This window comes from Staurois parvus, unplaced genomic scaffold (assembly GCF_062004578.1).
Source record: "Staurois parvus isolate SC_StPar_1 unplaced genomic scaffold, SC_StPar_1.0 ptg000544l, whole genome shotgun sequence".
In the NCBI taxonomy this organism is placed as follows: Eukaryota; Metazoa; Chordata; class Amphibia; order Anura; family Ranidae; genus Staurois; species Staurois parvus.
Genome location: NW_028318340.1, coordinates 3,485,071 through 3,499,487, shown reverse-complemented (window position 1 = coordinate 3,499,487; position 14,417 = coordinate 3,485,071). Strand labels below are relative to the sequence as shown.

General features: G+C 40.0%; 1 protein-coding gene across 1 annotated transcript in view; it reads left to right on the top strand.

Annotated features, from left to right (window-relative positions):
• Positions 1 to 14,417, top strand: part of EXOSC8 (exosome component 8) — a 49,093-nt gene that overhangs the window by 19,877 nt on the left and 14,799 nt on the right. Inside the window, exons 5-8 of the mRNA XM_089690845.1 lie at positions 64 to 109; positions 3,295 to 3,400; positions 8,021 to 8,066; positions 9,250 to 9,346. Coding sequence (XP_089546971.1) covers positions 64 to 109; positions 3,295 to 3,400; positions 8,021 to 8,066; positions 9,250 to 9,346 — 295 coding nt within the window. The remainder of the gene's footprint in view (positions 1 to 63; positions 110 to 3,294; positions 3,401 to 8,020; positions 8,067 to 9,249; positions 9,347 to 14,417) is intronic.

Here is a 14,417-nt window from a genome sequence, read left to right as displayed (position 1 = left end):
TAATTATTACTCTGATTGTGTCATTAAACTCCCTGTTCTTGTTTCTCTTGTTTTTCCCCTAAGGAGTTTGCAACCCCTCCAATAGATGCTCCCAACAAAGGCTATATTGGTAAGTGACATTCTGTAGATCTGTGTAAGCTCATCTGTCCTCGTCAGAGGGGATTAGTACTATATACAGGAGGATGATAAAATAACAGAAAAACTACATGTACAATACCATTAACCACTTCTTCCTCAGTTTGTAGATTTAACATTCCACTGCACAATGACCCTGTGTTCCAACTTTGAGAGTTAGCAGTATGCACTGTGCACTGCTGCTAGCTGTCAGATTTGGCTATCACTGACAGCTTCAGTCTCCAGGAACCAATTACAATAGTTCCTGATCAGGTAATCACTGACATTAGTCACATGCAGGCTGAAAACGTACATATTCGCCAGCACACCATGGATCTCCAATACGGTCCAAAAAAAAGGTTTTTATTGCAAAATGTTCCTATCACAAAAGAAAGTGCAACGTTTCGGAGCCACGCAGGACCCCTACATCACATGCTTGACAAAGGGTTCCTGTGCGGCTCCGGTACGTTGAAGTCACAAAAGAGAGTGCAATGTTTCGGAGCCACACAGGACCCCTTCGTCAGGCATGGGATGCACGGGTCCTGCGTGGCTCTGAAACGTACCACTTTTTGTGATGTGACCTTTTTGCAATAAAAACCTTTTTTTGTTGTTTTTTTTTTGTTTTGTTTTTGGACCATATTGGAGATCCATGGTGTGCTGGCGAATATGTACGATTGCTTATGTTTCCAATCCCAGCTGGTAGTCGCTACAGCACCCGCCATTGGTGAGCCATACTTCAGGAATGTGAGCGAGAGGAATATAGTTAAAGACCTGAAGACGTCATTTGGAAATTGCTTTCAGCCTGCAGCTGGCACTGCTGCCAAAACGTTAAGAGTGTGCACCTGCAATTGCCAGATACAATTACAGTCATTATTATTATACAGTATTTATAAAGCGCCAATAGTTCGCTCAGCGCTGTACATTACAAAGGGAGACAGTACATGTGACAGTACCATAACAATACAATGCGATACACGAGGGGTTACAGTCTAAACAAAATATTCATTTGTTATCTGTTAGCGACAGTAAAAATAACAAAACAATGCATCATTTTTTATTAAAGCTCTAAATAAATATGTTCCTAAAAAATGTAACCATTATTTTGGGTGTTGTTTAGGTTATTCCAGCTCAATCTGCAGTCAGCTAAGGGTCTTTAAAACTGTCACAGTTCATGACTTCTGTGAATGGGGGCATTCTGTATGCTGTTGGTATTCACAACTCTCAAACAAGTTTCCTACTAGTGTGATTTGTCTCATTGCCAATCCGTGTTATTACTGGGACTGATCATGTAAATATGACAGGAATGCCCTCTCTCTCAGCAGTCAGGAAGTAGAAAATGGCTACAGGAAATAGGACTTGAATAGAATCCATGTGGTATTAAATAATAATAAAGTGTACTTGTGAGCTACTACAGTGGTATGTGCAAAATTTATAAGTGGCTGACAACTAAGATAATTTATAAATGGCTAACAACTAAATTAATAATGGTGCCTCAACACAAATACACATACTCATAATACTGTGTGATAATAAACTAATAATTGATTGTGTCGCACTCCACCTACTAAAAATAAGATATTTGAAATATTTTAACCATGCATATCATGCACTACTGTGTTAGATAATAAATAATGTGAATATATATTATTCCATGATCATATAAAATAAATAAAATAAAATAAAAAACCTCTGTGCTAGAATTAATTAATGAACAATATTAAAAATATATTATATAAAAAATGAAATCAATATGTGAAAAATGCTAATAAATATAATAGAATTCTATATCAGTGACATTAAATAAAAAACCACCATTTAAAGAGACATATATGTGCAAAACACAATGTGTATGTGCAAAATACAAAATACATCAATAAATTAGTAATAATGATTAATGATAAATAATGAATAATATAAAATAAGCATAAAAAATGAATATGAAATATAAAATTAATATCAAATTATAAATAAGTAAAACCTCTATATAATCTTACTGTGCAAGTGATATTGTATGTTCACCTCACTTGTACAGCCCAAAAGTTCTAAATGGAGCTATATATTTATTGTCCTTAGCTAGACACAATGTGAATGTCCCAATTTTGATCTTTATATATTGTGAACAATATATATATTGCTGTTGAGATGGACTATAATATTACTCTCCCTCCACTAGGTGGCCTCCCAGATTCTTCTGAGCTGTAAGGGCTAGGTGGATGGATGCGGATATCCCCCTCGTCCTGGGGGGGTCAATCTCCTATCTCCTCTTCTCCCCTTTTGCTCCTCCAGTTTAGGCCATGTAAAAGAAGAATTCCCACATAGTGCTTTATCTTTCAAACAAGACTTTAATTTGTCTCCGGTAAAATGCGCACTTACATTTCTCAAGACAATACAGAGCATGTTTCAATGTGTGCCCATGCACAATAACAGTACTCGCCGTTCTGACTGGTGGCGTTGTGACGTCAGAGCCCCTCCCCTACGCGTTGCGCCACAGGGTCACGTGGCTTCCTCAGGGGGATTCAATCTTTTTTTATTTAATGTCACTGATATAGAATTCTATTATATTTATTAGAGTTTTTCACATATTGATTTCATTTTTTATATAATATATTTTTAATATTGTTCATTAATTAATTATAGCACAGAGGTTTTTTATTTTATTTATTTTATATGATCATGGAATAATATATATTCACATTATTATCTAACACAGTAGTACATGATATGCATGGTTAAAATATTTCAAATATCTTATTTTTAGTAGGTGGAGCGCGACACAATCAATTATTTATTAGAATCCATGTGGTAGTTGTAGGGTCAAATAAAAGTAGGTTGGGCTGTTACTTAAATCCACTCTAAGTATTGTATTATTGTATGTCCTAAAGGTTGATGGGTGGGCAGTTTTTGTTGTTTGTTTTTGTTTTTTATATCCTGGCTCCTGACAACTCCTTGAACTTTGCTTTCATTTTAAATAAAAGTGGGCCACCAAGACCTAAAACGTTCCTAGCTGTGGTTGACTCACTAGAAAGTGCTGCATACTTGAGCAATACGCCCTACTATATATATATATATATATATATATATATACACACATACAATGTACTATATATAATACATATCAGAATGCTGTCTCTTCAGGGAAGTTACTATTCGTTTCCATAATAATAAATTCTGTGTTTTCAGTGCCTAATGTTGAACTTACACCACTGTGTTCCCCGCGGTTTCGAGCTGGCCCACCAGGAGAAGAGGCTCAAGTCGCTAGTCAGTTTATTGCAGATGTCATTGAAAAGTAAGATATATTGTTGTTGTTTTTTTTTTTTTTCTTTTTTTTATCATTAATATATATTTTTATTTGTGAGTGTGCGTGATTTGTCACTCTCCTTGCATACAGCAGGCATGTTATTGAGCTCCAGACATAACTAAAATCAGTCCATGATCAATGCAGTTCTTTAACCTTTTTGCCGCCAGCTCTGTACGTCATATGGACCTGACAGCAGAGGATTTTATAAACAATTTTTTAGACATGATTGTGCATAAAACTTACAGGCAGACTTCTGCCTGTCAGGTGGAAGCAGTGGGGCGGCTGCGAATGCCACCCAATTTGCTTCCACAGCCCCCAGTACCGGTGAAGTTTGTCATCATTTCATAGGTGCACACAAATTTAAGGTTTGGCATGTTTGGTATTCATTTGCTCGGCACAGCCTTGTCTTTTTTATATTTTACCATAAATTAGGGCATTTTATTGCATTTGTTTGCCCTAAAATTCACTTTGTGTGTTTTTTTTTTTTTTTTCTTTACTAAAAAACCTTTGCGGTAATATCATGTAACATACAAAATTGGAACTACTACTACTATTTGCTAGGGTGTCTGCTTTCAGAAAATACAGTTTCTCAAGGAAGTGAGTACACCCCTCACTTTTTTGTAAATATTTTATTCTATATTTTCATGTGACAACATTGAAGAAATTACACTTTGCTAAAATGTAAAGTAGTGCGTGTACAGCTTGTATAACAGTGTAGATTTGCTGTCGCCTCAAAATAACTCAACAGAACTATTAATATCTAGCCGCTGGCAACAAAAGTGAGTACACCCCTAAGTGAAAATATCCAAATTGGGCCCAATTAGCCATTTTCCCTCCCCGGTGTCATGTGACTCGTTAGTGTTTCAAGGTCTCAGGTGTGAATGGGGAGCAGGCTTTTTAATTTAGTGTTATTGCTCTCACTCTCTCATACTGGTCACTGGAAGGTCAACATCGCACCTCATGGCAAAGAACTCTGAGGATCCGAAAAAAAGAATTGTTGTGCTAAATAAAGATGGCCTAGGCTATAAGAAAATTGCCAAGACCCTGAAACTGAGCTGCAGCAAGGTGGCCAAGACCATACAGTGGTTTAAGAGGATAGGTTCCACTCAGAACAGGCCTCGCCATACTCGACCAAAGAAGTTGAGTGCACGTGCTCAACATCATATCCAGAGGTTGTCTTTGGGAAATAGACGTAGAGTGCTGCCAGCATTGCTGCAGAGGTTGAAGGGGTGAGAGGTCACCCCTTCAGTGCTCAGACCATACACCGCACGCTGCATCAAATTGGTCTGCATGGCTGTCGTCCCAGAAGGAAGCCTCTTCTAAAGATGATGCACAAGAAAGTCCGCAAACAGTTTGCTGAAGACAAGCAGACTAAGGGCATGGATTACTGGAACCATATCCTGTGGTCTGATGAGACCAAGATAAACTGATTTGGTTCAGATGGTGTTCAGTGTGTGTGGCGGCAAGCAGGTGAGGAGTACAAAGACAAGTGTGTCTTGCCTACAGTCAAGCATGGTGGTGGGAGTGTCATGGCCTAGGGCTGCATGAGTGCTGCTGGCATTGGGGAGCTACAGTTCATTGGGACCATGAATACCAACATGTGCTGTGACATAGTGAAGCAGAGCATGATCCCCTCCCTACGGAGACTGGGCCGCAGGGCAGTATTCCAACATAACGACCCCAAACACACCTCCAAGACAACCACTGCCTTGCTAAAGAAGCTGGGGGTAAAGGTGATGGACTGGCCAAGCATGTCTCCAGACCTAAACCCTATTGAGCATCCGTGGGGCATCCTCAAACGGAAGGTGGAGGAGCACCTGGTCTGCAACATCCACCAGCTCCGTGATGTCATCATGGAGGAGTGAAAAAGCACTCCAGTGGCAACCTGTGAAGCTCTGGTGAACTCCATGCCCAAAAGAGTTAATGCAGTGCTGGAAAATAATGGTAGCCACGCAAAATATTGACACTTTGGGCTCAATTTGGACGTTTTCACTTAGGGGTGTACTCACTTTTGTTGCCAGCGGTTTAGACATTAATGGCTGTGTTTTGTGTTATTTTGAGGGGACAGCAAATTTACACTGTTATACAAGCTGTACACTCACTACGTCACATTGTAGCAAAGTGTCATTTCTTCAGTGTATGTTAACCCAGAGCAACCAGTCAAGTGTCAGCTTTTACCTATCTAACTAGAGTGATGTGAAATCTTAATGAAACTATAGATTTACGCAATTTTATTTTAGGGCAAAAATTGTTCTCTCTGCTTAGCAACGTTCCCACATTGTTTGTTTCTAAGTAGATTTCAGCATCTTGTCATATAATACAATGCCGCCTTCCCCTCGTTTGTACTTGTGTGGTCAAAGTTGCAGTGAGGATCAAAAGCAGGACGATGAAAGCTGGGAACACTGCAAACTTCAAGACCCTTAGAACTCAAGGCCGCAACAGAGCTTGCTGGAGAAGGCACTTGACAGAGAAAAATGCCAGAACACTTAAGCCAAAATTAAATCACAGAAATAGATATGAAGACAAATCGACCTTATACCAACAACTCTATGGGTCTGCCGTTGTGAATTCTAATAGGCAATAGTTTGATCCAGTTCTCTAATTCACACACAGCTGTTCAGGCACAACCCTCCCCCCTTTTCCCACAATACAAATCTGTATGAGAACACTTGTAATGAGCTGTTGCTCAGCTCTGCCAGCATAGACCTCTAGACTGAGCCCCAGTTCACACTATGAATTACACAGGAATGCACAGCACTTTGCTATGCAATTCACATGTGATTCAGTGTGGTGCGATTTGAGCCCATTCATTTTGAATTGGTTTAAATTGCACTACAATACACCACAAGTAGCGCATGCTCTACTTTTGGAAATGCTCTGCAACCAGGTTGCATGGTAGTTTTGTACCATGTGATCTGGTGAAGGAAAACGTTGCATTTCTGACATGTGTTTGGGGTGGTGTTAACTCAACATGAACACCCGCTGTGGTGCAGGAAATGCGCACGGATCGCGGGTGTCCTGCAAACATGTTCTAGTGTGAACCTAGTCTGAGAGAGCAGGAAGCAGCATGATTACTGAGAGAAAATGTTATTTTGCATTTCCAAGCAAACATTCACAATATGTGGGGCTACAGGTCTATAAAGTGAAAAAATAGTGTGAGGTTTCAATTGGGCTTTAAAGCAGCTCAGATGGCTATCTGCTAACTCAGTTACAAATGGATTATGTTTTAGTGCAATGTACCTTTTTATGTTGGGGTTTGTATTATTTTAATTATGCTCTAGTTATAATGTGTTACTCTAGATTTGTGCTCTCATTGGCTCAAGGATTTGATATGTAATGTGCTTGTTACCCAAGCTGAAGTTTGACAACGGTTTATTTTAAACACATTCATTGAAATGTGCCACAGATCCCTTCCCAACTCCTTTAGCTACTATGTCCTGTATTCAGGTTTCTGTGTAAAGAAGCATGAATGGGGGTTGATCCTGCAGAGGTTCTATTAAGAAAAGATTGCAAACTATTCAAAATGATTTGGAATATATTTTACAGAAAATGTATGCATTTTTAATGGTCTTATGCTTTAAATGTGAAGAAAAGCCTAACTGTAACTATTCTAAAAAATGTTCCCTCCCTCCTATTTATTCTGCCTACCCAGTGTAAAAAAGACGTACTATTTTTAATCCGCTCCGGTCCGAGAACATGATTCTGCAGCTCTGGTTCCCCTGTTTCGTTGAGTGGCTACAACAGATGAGATGACAGCATGGGAGTGCCAACAATGACTGGGCCATGGAAACCTTTTGGTGATGTCACGGTCCCCAGAATTCTTAGCCATTGTCCAGCACTTCCTGAGCCATGTCCAGATCATGTGACCAGGAGGACTAAAAATAAGTATACAAGTCTGTTGTGTGTTTTGTGTTTGTGTTTTTTTTTTTTTTGTTTTTTTTTCCTACACAGTAGGTACGAGGAGGGGGGAGCAAACTGTTTTTTAAGAATAGCTATATGTTTTTGAACCTTTTGTAAATAATGTTATAACAAGTAAGTCTTTAAAAGAATACTGATCTATATTAATGTATTGTAAAAATAATATAGAATTGTTACATTATTATATATCACTTTTTGTTCCCAGTTTGCTAGATGCCTGGCTTGCATGCTGACCCAAATGCTTCAGCGCATTCTTACACTACACTATTATTAATATTAATTATTAATATACGACCATATTAAATCCAATGATAAGCTTTGTCTTTTTTTTACAGATTTCTTGTTTCTTGTGTATGCCTGGCAGTTTTGTAGCAGCAATTAATCTCTGCAACAAATCTAATGCCAGCAGGTCAGACATGCTACAACATTAGCTTTTCGTGTTCTCTCCTCTAAATCTCTCTTTCAGCAAGCTTGTTGCTGACGTGAAACGCTCTGCAGACTTAGTTGCTGAGCGAATGAGATACAGATTGCTGTAAAAATAGCAAAGTAATGATTCCATAGAAAAATACCTGATTTCCTTAATGAGAAATCGCCTTAATGAGAAATTGCTGCAAATATATCACCGGTGTGACATGGCCCTTAACATCACTTTATTAGTAGAATAATAATACTTGTATTTCTTTTGTTTAGTTCACAGATCATACTAAAAGAAGACCTGTGCATTGAAAATGGCAAAGTATGGATATGTTTTATCTGTTTTTTTCACACTTGCTCTTATTTATTCACTGCTATTTCCTGGCTAGAACTTGCTCCATTGTGTCTCCTGTACAATTAGGGCAATCTTTCACATACTGAATAACATGTAACTTAATACACTGTGCTTTTGTGCACTTGGCGTTCATCTGTCAGCATGACTTCTTGTGTTATTTAATTTATTTCAGAAGCCAAGTAATTTCTCATAATTGGCAACCCTTAAATTAGCTGTAAACACTTCCCCCTGTGAAGGCAATAGCCTCAGGTGATATACAGAGATTTAGAAAATCCTCCTGCCTAAATTGTACCTGTCTAGCTGTAGTCTTCTTTTCTCCACATCCATTTAAAGTGCTGAATTTGTAAAGTTTTTCTGAGATTTCAGAAAAAAGGGCGGATAGCTGAAGTTACACACTGCAGAGCTCGGTGAGGAGAGCTTTGAGAGCTGATTGGAGTGAAGAGACACACACCCCTCCACACAGCTCACAGGAACAGAGCTGAGGCTATCAATCTGCTGGAGGTCCCTCCCCTGTCACCATTTTTCTCTTGGTGTCAGAAAACTTGTCAGAAGTGACTCATGCTTATAGCAGATTAAGGAGGCAGACAAAAATCACACTTGGTGCTCTTGAAACAAGTACGCACTATAGAGGGATATGCTTTGTTCATATTTCATGCCTGAGGTTTACAACCACCTTTAAAGCAGTGGTTAACTAGAAAATTATAGAGGGCCTCAAGTGCAGCCCTGACACTTCCAGGGGGAAGCACAATAGCAGAGCATTTTCGCAACTCAACACCCAAACATTTTGTTCCTGCTGCATTTTTTTAATTCAATCAACACTGAAAAAGTAGAGTACAGTAACCCCCAACATTGGTGTCATTACCGTTAACATTAAAACACATTGGTGGTCAGTGGAAGTGAAATTTTAACCTCCCATCTCTCTCCTGCATTGGCAGTCAGTGGCAGTGAAGCCCCATCCACCCAGTATTGATAGTCGGTGGCAGTGCCTAGTATTATTGCTGGGACTGGAGGTCTCAGCACTTGTATGATATAAGTGTGTATATTAATGTGAATGGAAGGCAAACCTTTAATGGTCATTGTGCTTCTTGTCATGGACTAGCAGTAGACTGTCATAGGACTCACCATGGGACTCGCTGTCATTTGTTTCCAGCTAGCGTGGGTTCTCTACTGTGACCTCATCTGTTTGGACTATGGTGGGAATCTTCTGGATACCTGTACATGTGCGTTGGTGGCAGCATTAAGAAATGGTAAGATCCTCATCTGCAATTATTAGGTTTTTTTTTTTCTCTAAAGTTCACCTTTACCAAAAAACTGTCTATGCAGACAATGGGTGTATATAGATAAAACATACTGTACGGCTTTGACTAACGTTAAATAATATACTTGTCATAGGTGTAGGCCATTTTTTTCTCTTGAAGCCTGACTGGAATACTCCCAGGATGTTGCTAAGTGAGGCCCACTCCTTACTGCTCACCTTCTCCATCACAGGAGTGAGTTCTCAAAGGCTGAGCTCAAAGCTACTGCGTCAGAGGAGAGAGAACATGTGAGGGAGTCAGAATCCGAGAAATGTTCACTCCTGTGATGGTGGAGGTGGGCAGTAACAACTAGGCCTTGCTTAGCAATGTCCTGGGACTATTCCAGTCAGGCTTTGGAAGGTATGTAAATGGCCTACACCTATAGCAAGGACATTATTTAACTTTAGTCAGAGCTGCAGAGTTTATCTACAAACACCCCTTTTTTTTGCAAAGGCAATTTTTTTGTAAAGGTGAACTATCCCTTTTAATGTTTGTTAATCACAAGCAGATGACTAATCGGTCATGATGCCTGATCTTTGTTCACATTTACATTCACGCTAGCCTCTTGTGTTTAGGTTACTTAACCTCTTCCTGCCGGCCGTACGCATATATGCGGCCTCACGTATGCAGGAATTTAACGCCGAGAGGCCATATATTTGCGTCCCAAACATAAACAATGCTGTACTGAGAGTGGCCACCCTGCATGCTTCCAGCACAGCTACAACCAGCCAACAGAAAGCTCCTGATGTCTACTTGCCAGTGGGAGCTTTCCGAACATGTGGCTGTTGTGATAGCCAATCACGGCGGTTACATGATCAGAAAGCCTGTGTCTGTCAAGAATGGGCAGCACAGTGGCTAAATGCTTAGCACTTCTGCCTGGCAGTACTAGGGTCGTTGGTTCGAATCCCAACCATGGCACCACCTGCCTGAAGTTTGCATGTTATCCCTGTGCCTGCGTGGGTTTCCTCTGGGTACTCCGGTTTCCTTCCACACTCCAAAGACATGCTGGTATGTTAATTGGATCCTGTCTAAATTGGCCCTAGTATGTGTATGTATGAATGTAAGTTAGGGAGCTTAGATTGTATGCCCCTTGAGGGTTAGGGACTGATGTGAATGTACAATATATACAGTTAGGTCCATACATATTTGGACACAAGCACAGTTTTCCTTTTTTTCAGGTATTTACCAGAACATATTCAATCTCAGGTTTAATTTGAGGGTATGTACATCCAAAGTGGAGGAAGGGTTTAGGAATTACAGCTCTTAAGAGTAGCCATCCCCCTTTTTCAAGGGACCAAAAGTAATTGGACAAGTGAATCAAAAGCTGTTTCATGGCCAGGTGTGGGCTACTGCTTTGTTATTTCTTCATCAATTAAGCAGGTAAAAGGTCTGGAGTTGATTCTAAGTGTGGTATTTGGCATCTTTTGCTGGGAACCTGCATCATGCGTTCAAAGGAGCTGTGCATGCAAGTGAAACTTGCTAAATAAGACTAAATAAATACATCCGAGAGATACCAGCAACATTAGGAGTGGCCAAATCAAAAGTTTGGTATATTCTGAGGAAAGAAGAATGCACTGGTGAGCTTAGCAACATAAAAAGGCATGGACGTCCATGGAAGACAACAATGGTGGATGATCGCAGGATCCTCTCTATGGTAAAGAAAAACCCATTCACAACATCCAGACAAGTGAAGAACACTCTCCAGGAGGTGGGTGTATCATTGTCAACGTCTACAATCAAGAGAAGACTTCACGAGAGCAAATACAGAGGGTTCTCCACAAGGTGCAAACCATTCATAAGCCTGAAAAATAGAAAAGCCAGATTAGACTTTGCCAAAAAACATCCAAAAAAGCCAGACCGGTTCTGGAAAAGCATTCTTTGGATGGATGAAACTAAGATTAATCTGTACCAGAATGACAGGAAGAAAAAAAAGTGTGGAGAAGGCTTGGAACAGCTCATGATCCAAAATGCACGTCATCTGTAAAACATGGTGGAGGAAGTGTGATGGCATGGGCATGCATGGCGTCCAGTGGCACTGGGTCATTGGTGTTTATTGATGATGTGACAGAAGTAGCCGGATGAATTCTGCAGTGTTTAGAGATGTACTGTCAGCCCAGATTCAGCCAAATGCAGCAAAGTTGATTGGACGCTGCTTCACAGTACAGATGGACAATGATCCAAAACACACTGCAAAAGCAACCCAGGAGAAGAAGTGGAATATTCTGCAATGGCCGAGTCAATCACCTGATCTCAACCCAATTGAGCATGCATTTCACTTGCTGAAGGCAAAACTAAAGGCCGAAAGACCCACAATCAAAGAACAACTGAAGAAAGCTGCCGTTAGAGCCTGGCAAAGCATCAGAAAAGAGGAAACCCAGTCTTTGGTAATGTTCATGGGTTGCAGACTTCAGGCACTGATTGCCAGAAAAGGATTCTCAACAAAATATTAAAAATGAACATTTATGATTATATTCAATTGTCCAATTACTTTTGGTCCCTTGAAAAAGGGGGGATGGTTACTCTTAAGAGCTGTAATTCCTAAACCCTTCCTCCTATTTGGATGTACATACCCTCAAATTAAACCTGACAGTGTGCACATTCAGCCCATATCCATTATATAACTATAGCTTGAATATGTTTTAGTAAATACCTGAAAAAAACGAAAATTGTGTCCAAATATATATGGACCTAACTATATATGTAAAGCGCTGTGTAAATTGACGTAAGTACCTGAAATTAATAAAGAAGGTCTTAAAGGGCTGGGAGGTGGTGGCGGGAAGGGGTTAAATACAGAATATATCTGGGAAATGTAAACAGATCAAGGTCTCCTTTGTTTAAATGCACTTTCCTTTACACACATTTACATGCATTCAGAAAATCTATTCTGCCCCTGGACACACAGAATTCTGAATGCAGGCAAACACACATTTGTGATTTAAACATTTAAAAATTATTATATGCGTTTTTGTAGAAATGTCCTTCAGATGCATATAATTATTGAAGGTTTGTTACTGCCAGTGTGATTGATGCCTTAAATATTAAATGGCACAAAGTCACCGTGGATTTATCAGAGATGCTGAGCAGTGAAAGCAGAAGTCTGCTGATTCATCACAAAGCTGAACTGTGTCACCTGCGTGTTTTACACACTACAGGAACTCAGACTAGTGGCAAGTATACCTAGCTGTTCATAAGAGTCAGAGCAGGGATGCCCAGCTCCAGAATACACACACCTTTATGGTGAATTAAGACATTCAATTCAGCTATCTGTATATTGCCCAGTGCCTTATGGTGGCATACATGAATCGATCCCATTATTTCATGGAATAATCATTGTGATATTTAGTGTAATAAAAAATTTTTGTAATATTTTCACCGCTGTTTCAGACCATTTCTGTGGATCCTGTGGCATTAGAGTATGCAAGCACTCAAATGGGCTGAAAATTTCCAATTTAAAGGGTAAGTTCACCTTTTGTAACATGTTACACACATATTTAGGGTGTAATATGTTACAATCAGATTATCCACCAATCCCCGCTTTGACAGCTAGCGGGGGATCTTCTCCCTCCTCAATAGTTCTCAAATTTAAAAAAAAAAAAAAAGTGGCCATGTGGGGCTCTGCCCACACAGCTGTTTTACTTATTCACAGTGATCTGTGAATGAGAGACTACAAGTCCTGACAGCCTTAGCGGCTGTCAGCTGGTACTCCTCAATGAACTACCACACCGCTGTGAAGCGCCGTGGTAGTTCTTTCATTCTTCCTGTCAACGTTTTTCTTATAAAATTTTGCAAATAAATAATCTTTCTCCATACATCTTGGCCAAAATGTATTCAGTTATGTTTTTATTTAAAAAAAAAAAAAAATACCCAAATTTAGTTTATAACCAAAAATTATAATTTTTCAAAAAATGTCTTTTACATTTTAATTTTTTTTATATTATTGTTTTTTTCTTAACATACTGTCACCCTAGCAGTACAGTGTCACTATAGTGACACTGTACTACTTGTGGGGGGTGAAGATTTTTTCTTTTTTTTTCTTTTACACTGATTGCTTTTACACCCATAAAGACTGTAAAAGCAATCATTCTCCTTCTCTCTGGCTGCATTCTTGCAGCCATTGAGAAATACTGTGAGAGCTGTGATTGGTCACAGCTTGACACATGGTACAAGGCTGTTGTGAATAGCCTTGTACCATGTGACCTCTGTGATCATTCACAGATATCACACGTAGTAAACAATGATGGCAGAAGTGACATCTTGCTTATGCCTATTCATGTGATCACTGATTGGCTAATCAGTGATCACGTGATTGGGACCTCACACAGAGGTCCCGTACAGCGATTGCGGTACCGTGCACTTCCAGGGAGCACGCAGAGTCCAAAATGGCAGGTGCCGTTTATGAACGACAACCTGCCCCTGCACTGCCACCGTCCAGCTGTTTATATACATGGGCCACACGGGAAGTGGTTAGAGTGATTCTATAGGATCAAGGTTTTTTTACCTTCATGCATTCTGTGCATGAAGGTAAAAAAAACTTTGTGTGTAGCAGCCCCCCCTAACACTCACCTGAGCCTCCTCTTAATCAGCGATGTCCACGAGAGCTTCGTTTCTTCGGGGACTCACTTCTTATTGTCTGAGGCAGCAGCGGGAGCCATTGGCTCCTGATGCTGTCAATCAAGGCCAGTGAGCCAATATAAACATATACAGTGCAGGAAATAAGTATTTGATCCCCTGCTGATTTTGAATGTTTGCCCACTCACAAAGAAATGATCAGTCTAAAAATCGAATGGTAAGTGTATTGTAACACTGAGAGACAGAATAGCAACATAAAATTCAAAAGAAATGCATGTCTAACAAATTATGTACTGATTTGTATGTTCATGAGGAGTTCCCAGGAGACTGCGTGAGCAAGGAGGAGGCCGAACTGCCGGGTTACTTCACCGTGGTGAACTGAGCTGGAAATGGGAGCGGGTACCTGTCAAAACCAGGTACCCGCTCCCCCCCTCACTCCCCAAAAGGTGCCAAA